Genomic DNA, 13964 nt, shown 5'->3' with positions numbered 1-13964 from the left:
CATTAAAAAAAATTAAATAAATAATTTAAAATACTAAATTAATAATAAAAATATTTTAAAAATTTGATGTTAATATTATCAGTAATCTGATTGTCATACCAAACATGTCAGTCAAAATTTTTAAAAATTTTATTACAATATTATTTGCATGTATCAAACAAAGTAATCAACATTACTAACAATCTATCCAGATTGTAGGTAATTTAAATTATCACTATCTGATAATGCACTAAACACAACCGTAGGGATTCCATAAAATTTGAGCTGCTAGCAATATTTCATTCCACCAGATGCAACCGTAGGCTTCTCAGTGAATACTTTGGTAAAGGAAATAAAATAAATGAGAGAATCATTTGCCACGCTGCACGTTACTGTTTGAGTGGCCCTTGTATTCCTATAAACCTTTCTTTTCTTTAAGCAGCAGCAGACTAACTAGAGCTAGGAGGAAACTTCAGCTGATCACTTTAGCAACAACTCCTGCACCAACAGTCCTTCCCCCTTCCCGCAAAGCAAACCTTTGTCCTGTCCACAACAAAAGAAGTTTAAATATTCGTGCCCATATTGTACAAATTATACATATACTCTTGCTTTTGCAATAATTATGGTCTGGAGTGGTGTTGTTGGATGCTGAAGCCATGTAACTGACATGAAAGTTCATCAACAGGAAAGCAGGAAACGAAACGGATGACCTCTCCACAGTGCAAGAGCAGCAGTAGAAAGACACATTTGAGCGTGCTCATTTTACATGTAAACATATAGAATCCTAGATAACCAAAATGAGTTTCCACAGCCAAACCCATATGGTTCGACAAGTTTAGATGGCTAGCATCGCAGTTACATGGATAACAAGAAAAATGAGAATACAACACAAGTCTGAGAGCTTTATATAATAAAAGAAGACAGAAAATAGTAGAAGAAAACAATGAATAAAATTGAAAAATGATTTCTTGGTGATTAAAGCAGATGTCTGCCAATAGTCCAAAAATAAATCCAAACATCATTCCACAGGACAAAAAAAGAAAATATTAAAAGGTTAGGTCATATCATAGCATAAATCGTGACTGCATAGGCTTCTTTCAAGGAAGACAAGCTTCTTAAAGCATAGGTAGATGCAAGATACGAAGAAATTAAATAGCTGCATCCAATGCACCATGAATTTATATAATTTAAACCACTTAATTGCATATTTAAGGGTAGCGGAACACCAAGCACGTATAGACTATTTCACTTCTACCTAAAAATATTGGACAAAATAAAATTGAGACAATCCCATAAGTCTACACCAGTAAAGTTCTCCAGCTGAATTCGTAGATTGCAATAGCTGGGCAAGTCCACATAGAAAATGTGGTGCATTGATGCCGAGCAGCTGGACTAAAAAGACAGAAAGTACTAGTGAGTCCCTCAAGGTTGGGACAGCTATTGTTGGTCATATTTAGCATCTTAGAAAAAGAGGTCTTCATTAGTTATTAACTTATTGTTTTGGTTTCCCTGGTAGATGCTAACTATTCTCTTTAAGCAACAAACAGATATGTAAAATTTGAAATATGTTGGACCAAGGTTCATTACAAATATTCTAATATTCAGGTTGCATTGTTAGTGATTTCACAACCACTCTAAACTTGTAATTATTACCTGGTTCAAGTGGAACAGGTGATATCAGTTCGAACGTTGCAGTCACATTATCACCAGGCATCACCATCTTTACATTTTCTGGGAGTTCTACCTTCCCAGTGACATCTGCAGTTCTCATGTAGAATTGAGGGCTGTAGTTTGAAAAAAAAGCAGTGTGGCGACCACCTTCATCCTTTGTTAGCACATATATCTCTGCTTCAAACTTCTTATATGTCTTTACAGAACCAGGCTTGCAAACTACCTACAATCATTACAATAAGCATAAACATAAAATCACAAGAGGAAATAAAAAGGCCTATACTTATAATTACACAAGAGAAACCTCCAACCTACAAAGAACAAATATAAAATTGGATGCCTGTCAATATCTGATACATAGTGGATACAAAATTATTAATATTTGTTGTATACAGCTAGGACACATATCGGATACTTATTCTAAGCATTCATTCATTCATTCTTCTTCTTCTTCTTGGAAAAAAAAAAAAAAAACCCTCTGAATACTTCTGAGATATGCCCAACAAGATTCGACATCTTGGTACCTGACCCTGAACCCGGTACCATGCCAAAGCAACATTGGTACACCTGGTACGGGGTTCTGTTTGGCGCACGGAGACTTGATACGCTCCCTATACCGAGTTTCAGTTAGGTACTGGCATGCTTGGTACAGGGCTGTATGCATTGGTACAGCGAAGCTTACCTAGCATACTTTCTTAATTCCGCTAGGGATGTGGGAGGAGACTTTCTTTTTCCTTTTTTAATGAATGTTGACCATTTAACAATAATTGGTTAGTTGAGGATGGCAACTAGTTCAGTTGGTAAAGCCTCTGGGAATTTCTACCAAGGACCTGGCTTTCTGTCCCCCATTAATCAGCAGTGATTTCTCCTATCCTAGTCCACCAAAAGAAAAAAAAATATATGGTTCATTATAGAGCCTGCAATCTTGGTGTTCATGTGTAAAGTATGGCTTGTAGTCCCAGTGTTTGAGTGACAGCTAAATGATGCAATTACGTTGATGTTATTATGTAAAGCATGGACAATGTCCGTATGATAACCCATTACACTCTTTGGATGTCTTATTTATAATATATGAAAATATGAAAATACATTTACTTGTATCCTAGCCGTAGTATATAGTTTTTAAAAAAGAAAAAAATTTGCCGTATCATCTTTCTGTATCGTGTCATATCTGCATTATTGTATCCATGTTCATGCTTCATAGAACCAAATAAAATCAAATGATAAATTCCCCAAAAGATAGCAAATGATGAATGCCAACAGAAAGAAAAATAGCTGCATCTGAAATGGGAGCACATGAAGAGAAAAATGACTTCGGGGTTTAATTTTAGAATCTTCTGGCTATTACTCACTTCCGCTTATAGTTAAAGAAATTGAAATTGAAGAGAATTACATTAAAAGAAAATCTCATATTAGTTAAATTATTTTTTAGTGTTGGAAGACCAATAAAATAATCACTAATACAAAAGCCATCAGAAGCCCAAACAAGAACTGATGTCTGCAAGATTCAGATTCCTCACCTGCCCTCGTTGCACATCTCCACGTTTTAAACCACGTAGTAAGAGGCCAACATTGTCACCAGCCTACAGGAAAAAAACCTAGTTATTCATTGAGGCAATCTGGATGAAAGAAAAGACAAATTTGTCTACCTACCTGTCCATGATCCAAGATCTTCTTGAACATCTCAACACCAGTAACAGTGGTCTTCAGAGGTCCACCCTATCATAAGGACATATATGAGAAAAATATAATCATTTTTCCACTACTGCCCATAAACGAAAAGAAGAAGAAAAAGGAAAAAATCGTATGCTTTGTGTTCTCTTGTATAATGTTTCAAAATCATCACTAAGAAGCTCAGTAGAAATCAGTATATTTCACAAATTGTACCATGAAAAATTCCTATTTCACCAATCTAAGGATAGATTTAGGTTCAGTTCCTAACGACATAAGAAACAATAGGATTCCATTTTCAATTAGGTAATACTATAAAAACAAGTATGGATATTTTCATTTTATACGTATATTTGAGAAGAAACAAACTATTCAATTTTCTTTAGAAAGGCAGTGGGCATAGTCAAGGTGCACCATTTTATGAAATTTTCCCCTTCTAAAACAATAATAAACAATGAGGAATATGCGAGAAAGGGATAAACTGAAGCATATTTATGATGTGTTTCCTTTGATGATATCAGAATTCAGAATATGCAAAATATGACACAGCATATTCCAGATGTCAACAGACATTTTAAAGAAAAAAATATTTGAAGTTGCCAGTGCTCCTCACCTTTTGGACAAACTAATCAATCCTTTTGATGAGTGCAACTGTGACTATTTGAATAAAAAACAAATTATTTTGGACTCCCTATTTAATATGTTCCCAACCAAACCTTGGTTAAAAGTTTCGAAAACACAGCCTTTTAGAGTTAACTGAAAGGCCGTTCAACCTGGACCAACGACTTAAGTCCCAGTGGACCGGGGGCCATCCCGGCTGTCCCATCCCATTCCTTTGGGATTCTGGCACCAAGGACAGATGCGGACCCCGAAACCCACTTCCGACCTCTGTCTCAGCCGCCCCATCTTCGTCCCAGCCATATCAGGTACTGGCATGGCCGTCCCAATCGTGCCCTTTTTTTTTGGCCGAATGCTGATGCCTGATGATGCTTCGAATGGGTCATTCGTCACCGAGGGGAGAAGAATGAAGGAGAAGGGATACTAACCTCTTCCTTTTTCCATTGCCGAGTCAGCGTCGGCATCGTCGTCGGAGGGAGCACGGTCTTCTCCCTTCGATTCCGCTTTTTTTAGAGGAGATCGTGCCGGGAGGGAGCACAACTCGGGAAGGGGGAGGAGAGAGGAGGGAGGCTGTTGGATTTTCCGACGAAGAACTAAGCCAATCGAAAGGCCGGAGAGGGAGGGAGGAGAGAGGATCGAAGGTGGCGGTGGAGGGAAAGGAAATAAGGCTTGGAGCCTTCGAGTTCTCGTGAGCCCATTTAGGATTCAGGGCAAGTCCTGGAGCATATGCATGGTGGATAGCATGCCATCAGGAATCAGTGAAAATCATGGGGTAGCATGGTGTGTTAATGAGCATGGGATTTGACGCGGTCCAATTGCACCAAATGCATGCAACACGGAGGCTATGCCAAAGGCCTCATCCTCGTCTTACGAAAAAGAAAAAAGGCTCGTCCTCGTGCCCGTGACTCCGTTTCGCGCTAACAGACTGGACTAATTTTATCATGCCCATGACTTTACTTGATCTTCGTGCCCATGCACTCGATTGTGACATTTTTATCAGGATATGAATAAATATATATATAAAAGGACATCCTAAGCATGTACCGGGATGCCCGATCGGGACAGCCATCAGGACGGGGCGAGATGTGGGGCGTCCCGTTCCGGACAAAAATCGGGACACCCCTGTCCCACGAGATTTAAAACATTGACCTGAACCCTAAAATACCTACACCCGCTTAAAAACGGATATTGCTATGACATGGACACTAGTATGATGCTCAAACACAAGTTTTGTAGGAAGACATTCTTAGATATGGAAAGAATACAACACTTAGAAATCCACACACACCCGATACAAACCCAAGTCCATAAAAATAGATGAGAGGCAATTTGCAACTTTTGTAAACAATTCATTACTTTATACAAATAAGTTATGAACTTCTAAGACTATATAATACATTTACCATTCTTGTTCTTCAAGATATTTCAGGTATTCTTGATTATATATCTACCAAATTTCTTTTAATCTTCAAACTTTTCTCTCCTCTCTCAATTTCCTTTTCCAAATCATGAAACCTAAGATTGTCACTATATTGACTCAAACTCGACAAATAAATGATTAACTCCATGTCCAAACTCTAGACTAAAGCCTAATTAGGGTCAGCTTGGGTTTTAGTCCAGATTTATACTTGCATAACAATTCAAACCAGGTTAAGATCTCAGATAAATAACCTCGAGCTGAAACAATTTCGGCTTACAGATGTCACCAATAAGGCTGAAATTGGATCGGATATCCGCATATCCACATCCATATTTGTTTTGTCTGATGAATACAAATATGGATATTATTCGGATGCAAAAATTCATATCCATATTTGTTTTAAACGGATACAGATACAATTCGGATACTAGAAGTATGGATATAATTTAAATAATTAAACTTTATGACTATAGAATCAAAGATATTATTAAATCGATGATAAATCAAATAAATAACATGTTTATATGGTTGTATATTTTTCTTAAAAATTAATAAATGCTATATAAAATTATATAGGATTATACGTAGATTTGGATATTTGGATATGGATCGAAAAGTTGTCTATCCATATCCATATCCATTTTTCTTTGAAAGATATGGATACGGATACGGATATTAGTCGGATCTTCCAATTTTCGTTCATATCCGAATTGATTTGGATATGAAAACGGATTCGGATGGATAATATCTATACCACTTTCACCCCTACTCACCAACCAACACTCACCACATTCACTTCTCTTTCTTTTTTCCTTTCCTTGTCTTCTTTTTTTTCATTTGCAAAATGTGTAACCAAAATGCAAATGTGCATATATATGCTTCCTCTAGAAAGGCTTCCAGACAAATGTTGATATATGAATGCATGTATTGCATCAAAAAAAAAAAAGATTTATGAATGCATGTAGCATGCACCTATGATGTTTTTCACATCCCCAAATATAGTGTGCAGTAGCACATACACGTCATAACTAATAATCTCATTGTTTTGATATAAAGGCAAATAACACAAGATACATCATAACTGTGGCTTCGAATGGCACTATTTGAAACTCTGTTATGCACAGAATCCACTTATTAAATGAGAAAATGACCAAACAAGTGCATGGTATTTAAAGAAGAAAACAAAAGGAAGAACTTGTATGTTGTGTTTGTTTGTAGAGAAAACAGAAAAATAAAATCAAGAAAGATAATGAAACACAATCAAGGAAAGATTATTCTATCATTTGATCATATTAAAGAATATTAGTTCTTTTTCTCTCAAAATCGAAATAATGGAATTAATGATGGTATAACAATGATTGTGTTGGAAGCAGTGATGATGGTAACCAATAATATTAGTTCTTTTTTTCCCTCAAAATCAAAGTAATGAATTCTTTTGATATGTTAAAAAATATGTGCAATAGGTTTTTTCTGCTTTTATTTCACTTGTACTTCTTTGCACAACCAAAGAATGAAAACAGTTTCATCTCCATTTTCCGTTTGTTTTTGCTCTTTTTGTAGCCAGACACAATCAAAGGTGATTTACTTTTTCCAATATCTGCTGACTTGAATAATACATATGATAATGAATCATGAGTGCATGCCACAATCTGATTAAACATGTAAGTTTTGTAGTACCTGCGTCAACCCTAGAACCTCAACATCTTCTCCAGCTTTAATTGTACCTTGTTCCACACGGCCAGTTACAACAGTTCCTCGTCCCTGTAATTTAAGCCATCAAAAACAAATTGCACCTCAATGACTGGCTAGCTACGTGTAAAAAGATTTAAAAGAAATGGCAAAGAAGTACCGTAAGTAAAACAATTGCAGACTAAATTTTCAAAGGGATTATTCAAAAGAGACCACTGAAACAAAGGAGGCCACAGAAACAAAAACACCTTCAAAAATTTATTACTCAGATCATAAAATATAACTATTAGATACGTAACTAAATAATCAGTTAAAAATTCTGAACTTGTTTCTAGAGCCACATGTCAGCTACCGTAAGTTGTGAGTTCTTTATGCAACCCTGATATTTTGGATCTCCTGCTATTGTTAATATCATTAACTATAACTCTGATGCAGTCAAGTAATTCTTACAGATGGTTTTCTACATATTGAGCATTTATTTAAAGTTTCAACAATAATTAGGAAAGGAAATTCTGAATTGCATGAATTTTGATGTACATATAACTGTCAGCAATCAACTTCATATAACTTATTTCCTTCCATTTAGCACTTCATGTCATGGGTAGGAATCTGGCAGGTCGGCATTGATAAAACAAAAAAAATAGTACACCCAAGGGGTTATTAGCAAACTTAATCAATGAAATATTCAAGAAATCTGCAATGAAGGACCCCAGCAGATGAAGGTTTTAAGGCAAAAGATTCTTTACTTTGTGAGATTGTGGAAACCCGACCTGATTAATTTCAGCACACCAATAAAAGATGAGGATGTTCAGAAGAGGAGTTTTCATGGTTTGGCTGATTGCGAGCAAACTTCACAACAAAACCCATAAAGATATCCCTTAGACATAAGACATGTAGGACATGAATATTCATAAAGGCATTTAAATTTCTAAAGCAATTGTTACATACCAAATGCTCAAATGCTAAGACAACATCCATTTTATCCACTTAAGATTTATTGTCAATATAAGATCCCTGAATAGTTTAAGAATGTCATAACTATTCATGGAAATTTTACAAAATTCAACAAACCACTACATAATTTATGAATGATCGATTTAATCTAAAATAATTTGGAGAACATTTGACCAATGAAAATTGTACGAGTGACGTACAAATTATCTAATAATTTGGAGAGCATTGTCACTACAAGCAGAAAGATTTGATTCACCAATCATTTTGAATTATCATGCTATGCGAACTCCTAGAAATGACTTTAAAGGATACATAAACTCCCAGGACAGGTAGTCTCAACAATGTATGGCAACTTCTCATTTGGACATTTAATGGGGATATGGTAACTGCAGATCACCTGTATTGAGAAGACATCTTCAATTGGCATGAGGAAAGGCTTGTCAAGCTGGCGTATGGGATCAGGTATATATTGATCGACTGCATCCATTAATTTTAAAATTGCATTCTTTCCTATTTCTTCACTATTTCCCTGTAAAGCTGACAAAGCAGAGCCCCGAATGATTGGAATTTCATCCCCAGGGAACTTGTAAAAGCTAAGCAGCTCTGCACAAATAGATAAAAAGGAGCCGCTAAGATATTAACCTTCTAAAGTAATGAATGGCTAAAACTTTTTGTAAAATCAATACAATCACATGACTGCATGCCTCGGAGCTCCATTTCAACAAGTTCTAACAGTTCTGGATCATCAACGGCATCAACCTTGTTGAGAAAGCATACAAGCGATGGCACACCCACCTAAATGGCATAAAAGAAATAAGCTAGGTGCAACTAGAAAAATACCAAAGCTGACATTCAGGAACATGCTTGAGATGAATTTTGGTTTATCAAAAAGAACATGGTGAAGACATGAAAACATAAATCGCTATCCACCTGGCGAGCTAGCAGAATATGTTCCTTTGTTTGTGGCATTGGTCCATCTGGAGCAGATACAACGAGAATACCACCATCCATTTGCGCAGCTCCAGTGATCATGTTCTGTGTTTTTTGACAAGTAAATCAGGGTTCAAAAGATCAGCAAATATTTATATGCTTCCTCAAAAAAATGTAAAATAATGTACTGAAGCAAGATTGAATAAATGTGAACCAATGTTCAGTAACAAGATCGAGGAAATTTAGATGTAGAGAGTTGCAACATGGGTTCTTGTTGAAGCAGTAAAAAGATACCATATATCAAAGATAATAAAAAAATGAGACTCACGAAAAAAGAGGGAAATAATGTCAACAAAAAGATTTATTTGATAGAATTGCTCTTAAACAATTGAATTTCGCTATTTAGATCAGAAGGAAGTGATCCCTCTTAAACATCAATGTAGTACTTCTGGTGATCTTTAACTTTTTATTTCCTAACTCCAAAAACAGATATGAGCACCTTTGTGCCATGTATGCCTGCTTGTGTTCATAAATTGATGCTATCAGCCCACATCAACATGAATTGTTTTGATTGCATAGCTATTAGGACTTCCAACCTCCTTTAGTGTATCCAACATGAATCCTACCATCTTGGACAACTGCTTTTGCATAAATGATCTGGAACTCTTTCTTGTGGGTGTATTTTATTTCGCAATGAGAACTTAAATATCAAATTTATTACTCAACATGATAACTTCCCCCTTCCTCTAACAAGCAAACAAATTTAAAAACATATCTTAATTCAACTATGTTTAAGGTATCCAACTAATAATATAAGTGGATCTGTTTATCACCATTGTCTCTAGCCTTCATTGCCCATGTCCCAATCAATAATTTAAAAACTTCGATCTCTAATAATTCCAGTCCGATCTTTGTTAAAGTATGCTTGTTTCTAACATATTTCTCAAAGGGAAATAGAAATATTCACTAACCAAAACTAGCAATAAGTCCTACCTGCTGCACCCAAGGCAGGATGGAATAATCAAAAGGAAAAAATACTCATGTTTATGTCTATCCTTATAAAATTACTAGCAGTCCAAAAACATGTCTATTTTTGCCTTGCTTAAATATGGCACATGCACATGTTTTGTTACAAATCTGATGAGTAAGCCAGGTACTGTCTCATGACTAAGCTAGGTATTATCTCATGACCACAAGGTTACAGTCATTCATTTGATTATGTGATAACACAGTTAAGAGCATCTTTTTCCCAACAGGAAAATATCTCAACTTACTTTAACATAGTCTGCATGTCCTGGGCAATCAACATGGGCATAATGCCTTTTAGCAGTCTCATACTCCACATGAGCCTGTAATAATTAGTTATTAACAACTTCAGGAGAAAGCCAGAAAGAAAAGTTGATCATGATCTCATGTATTAGTTAATCAACAAATAAATTTGAAAAGTAAAAATCAACAAATAAATTTGAAAAGTAAAAATGCCCAAACTGTTGCAATTGTAATCCCTCTAGCTTTCTCCTCAGGTGCTTTGTCAATCTCATCAAAAGCAACAGCCTTAGCTTTTCCCTCTTCAGCTAACACCTGAAAGAAAAATTGCACGTATGAGTCCATTGTATCTATTTCACATTTCAATCCGAATATCAATACCAAAAGATCATAAGTTAAGATGTGCAGGAAACTAGCATTTCGCCTAATAGAAATAACAATTCCAAAACAGAAATACTAATCATTTTAAAAGAATTATTAAATTCTCAAAGCAAGGTTCTACCTTGGTGATAGCTGCTGTCAATGTAGTTTTTCCATGGTCAACATGTCCTATAGTGCCCACATTTACATGAGGTTTCCTGAAGTGATTAGAGACCATGATAAGATTACAAGCTATAGCCATAATAAACTATCAAACTTAAGTATTTCTTTCCTACATACAGAAATGACTGGAGTATTCAACAAATAAGCTAAGAATTAAAAAGAAAGAACTGATTTCAACAAAAAGGTGAGATAACACATCAGCTAAAGAAAGGGGTGATGTTCAACAAGATTAAAATTGAAAACTTGACATCACCAACTTCATGCCTTAAGCAAGAGTTGGTGTCCCTTGGTACACCTCTTCGTTTATTTTGTTTTTATGTACAGCCAACCGTAAATAAAATCTAACTACCAAATAAATTTATATTTTTGAGTTTGTTAAACATGTTTAACATATTAATAAGTGCAAAATGAATTGACAGCATTCTGAACAAGAATCAAGAATTCCACTATTAAAATCAAACCAAACATCCTTTAAAAGGAGAAAAAAAAGAGCTAAACGATCAAACTAAACATCCTTTAAAAGGAGGAAAAATGAGAGCTAAAACAACAAGATGCTGCTGTTACCTTTTAAGGAATATAAATTACTGAACCCAACTTCTCTCAGATCAACATTGGCATATGCATCAGTCCAATGGGAAAAAGACACTCCAACTACTTCACAGTACCGAAAAGAGGTAAGGAAAGTTTGCTTCATGCTGGTTGATGACCTCTCAGTGATGTGTTTGCTTGCCCACTACCAGATATGATCATATAGGTAGCCTTATAAATTATAAACCCTCACCTAGGCTTGAAAGAAAGTTCACTCTTAGAAAGATCAACTTGTGTAGCTCATGTAACTTTTAGAAACATCAACAATCAAAAAGCATAACTGGTATTGGCTTCATATTTAAAACGTATTTAGAGACTAAGGCAAGGGAGCTTGTTTGAGCTTGACGTATGTAGATGCATTCACACTATACTCCAATAGCCACATTTTTTTTTTTTTTATCAGCAACTCTGTCAGCCATAAACATTTGACAAATAAATCACGTCTTATTTGGGTCCTATAAAAAGGTTGCACTTAAAAAATTGACTAGGATGTCATGGTGATATTGGCCAGACAAGATAAAACTAGGATGTGCCATCTCCACTCAGTACCAATAGCATGGCTAAATCTAGAACTTCAGGTAATTTATCAAGCACATAAAATATTGACTAGGATGTCATGGTGATATTTGGCCAGATAAGATAGAAATTTGGGTGTGCCATCTCCTTTCAGTGATGATAGCATGGCTAGATCTAGAACTTCAGGTAATTTATCAGGCACTTAAAATATTGACTAGGATGTCATGGTGATATTTGGCCAGATAAGACAGATATTAGCGTGTGCCATATCCTTTCAGTGCTGATAGCATGGCTAGATCTAGAACTTCAGGTAATTTATCAATTGATGGGTGTGACTCACATAAGAAGTCCCATAAGACATTTACTCATCAAGAGCATGATAATAAATGAGTGGTTATGGTTCTAGTAGCAATTGAAAATGACAAAACATGACAGGAGTTCGGGGTCCAATGTGTCATAACTAGGTTTATATATGGCAAAGGTAAGTTCGGAGCAATTAAAAAATATTTTTTATAGGAATGTAGCCATCAGCATCATATTAGAAATATGTGTCTTCCTGCATTATTTTCTTCTCAGAAAGATTGCACATTCATATTTGCTCCAATCAAAAACTCCAAGTACCACAAGCAAGCAGCGTGTTCTCCTTCGACTCACAGACATGTCTAAGAGTTACAATCAGTTGATCAGTCCGACGCTTTTAATGAGTTCAAAACCCCACTCCTGATCACAGCCCTGCCGACCCATGGCAAGTAGTGCACTAGCCGTTGCAACTGACCACCTCGATCATTTCAATGCCCCACAGATTGGATTTTTCTAAAACAACAACGATCCAAATACCATGAAAATGCTACAAATCTCTCAAACGCTGAAAATTCCAGCCAAGAACCAAACTTTATCCCATAAAAGAAACATCCGAGACATAAATGAGCGCACAAATAGTTCATCAAAGATCGTAAGAATCCAACCAACCCATTAGCAACTTACGTTCGAGTGAATGTGGCCATAGACCTCCTCGTCCAGAGCTCCACGTCCAGACGGCTCCCCCCATTGGACCTCAGCGAGGAGTGCGGCTCCGGGAAGGACAAGGGACCCGAGATCGCCCCCCGGAAGTATGAGTGATACAGCGGGTAGGCTGAGGATAAGCCGAGGAGGCGCCTGGAATTAGGGTTTCTGAGAGCAGCGGAGACGGCCATGGAAGAAGAGGAGAAGAAAAAGAAGACGCCTCCAGGGACTGGAGAGAAAGGAGGTATTGGGTTTAGGCCTGGCACTCCGAGGGGTTCAGGTGAACAGGGTAACGGTCCGACAGCGCCGGTTGGCCCGTTCGGCCTATCGAATCGGCGGGGCCCGAACCCTCGGGTTGGGGCTTCCTAACGTAATCAATTGGGTTGGGCTTTTTCAAAGCTAATATAAAGTCCAGATATCTAGCCCAAGAACGGTTCGGCCCGTCCAAATAATTGGGCCTAAATTTGTCGTCTGAGTCCAGCTTCGTGGCCACATTAGGGCTGTCGCATCAAACCACAAATCTGGTACCCAACCCAATCCCGATCCGAACCCAGCTCTGATCTGCCAACGAATGGGCAGGGTTTGGGTCCAAAATTAGGCCGATCGAAAATTTCAGGTCAGGTTTGGAGGTTTTAGATCCAATCAAACCCGATCCCAACTAATTACTTGGTGTATTTATATACATATACAATGCTAGTAAATGTACATGTGACATACGTAAAAAATTATATTATATATGTTCGCCATTTGAATTATTTATGGCGGTTTTCAATTTGGACAAGGTGCTTTTATTATTTTTGAATTTATATTTTCGAATTTTATGAATTAATGATATTTCAGCATGTGTTTGATACTGATAAAAAGAACATCTAAAACAGGACAAACATAAAACTTTTAAGGAGGGAAAGAAAATGTAAATTATGAAAAAGTGTACCCTAGATAGAGTTTTTTTCAGTTTAATGATTTTATAAATAGAAATTACATCACATAACCATACACCATGTATCAAAATCAAGATATATTTTTGAAAATATATTAAAACATATATTTTTATGATCTTATAATACATCTCAGATTAAAACTAATACCCTATGATCAGATTAAAACATATATTGAG

The 13964-nt window shown here is 36.3% G+C and overlaps 1 protein-coding gene across 1 annotated transcript; it reads right to left on the bottom strand.

The window, feature by feature from the left end:
* Nucleotides 1-230: 230 nt before the first annotated feature.
* On the bottom strand, nucleotides 231-13104 carry LOC105057792 (elongation factor Tu, mitochondrial). The gene is made up of 12 exons (XM_010940490.4): nucleotides 12830-13104; nucleotides 10701-10776; nucleotides 10421-10513; nucleotides 10207-10281; nucleotides 8933-9037; nucleotides 8707-8797; nucleotides 8400-8605; nucleotides 7037-7120; nucleotides 3304-3369; nucleotides 3171-3233; nucleotides 1633-1873; nucleotides 231-522 (listed from the first exon to the last, which is right to left on the bottom strand). Exons 1-12 carry the CDS (start codon nucleotides 13036-13038, stop codon nucleotides 452-454), a joined length of 1380 nt encoding a protein of 459 aa, XP_010938792.1. The 5' UTR covers nucleotides 13039-13104; the 3' UTR covers nucleotides 231-451.
* Between the last annotated feature and the right edge of the window lie 860 nt (nucleotides 13105-13964).

This window comes from Elaeis guineensis, chromosome 14 (assembly GCF_000442705.2).
Source record: "Elaeis guineensis isolate ETL-2024a chromosome 14, EG11, whole genome shotgun sequence".
NCBI lineage: Eukaryota > Viridiplantae > Streptophyta > Magnoliopsida > Arecales > Arecaceae > Elaeis > Elaeis guineensis.
This window is presented reverse-complemented; position numbering and strand designations above follow the sequence as displayed.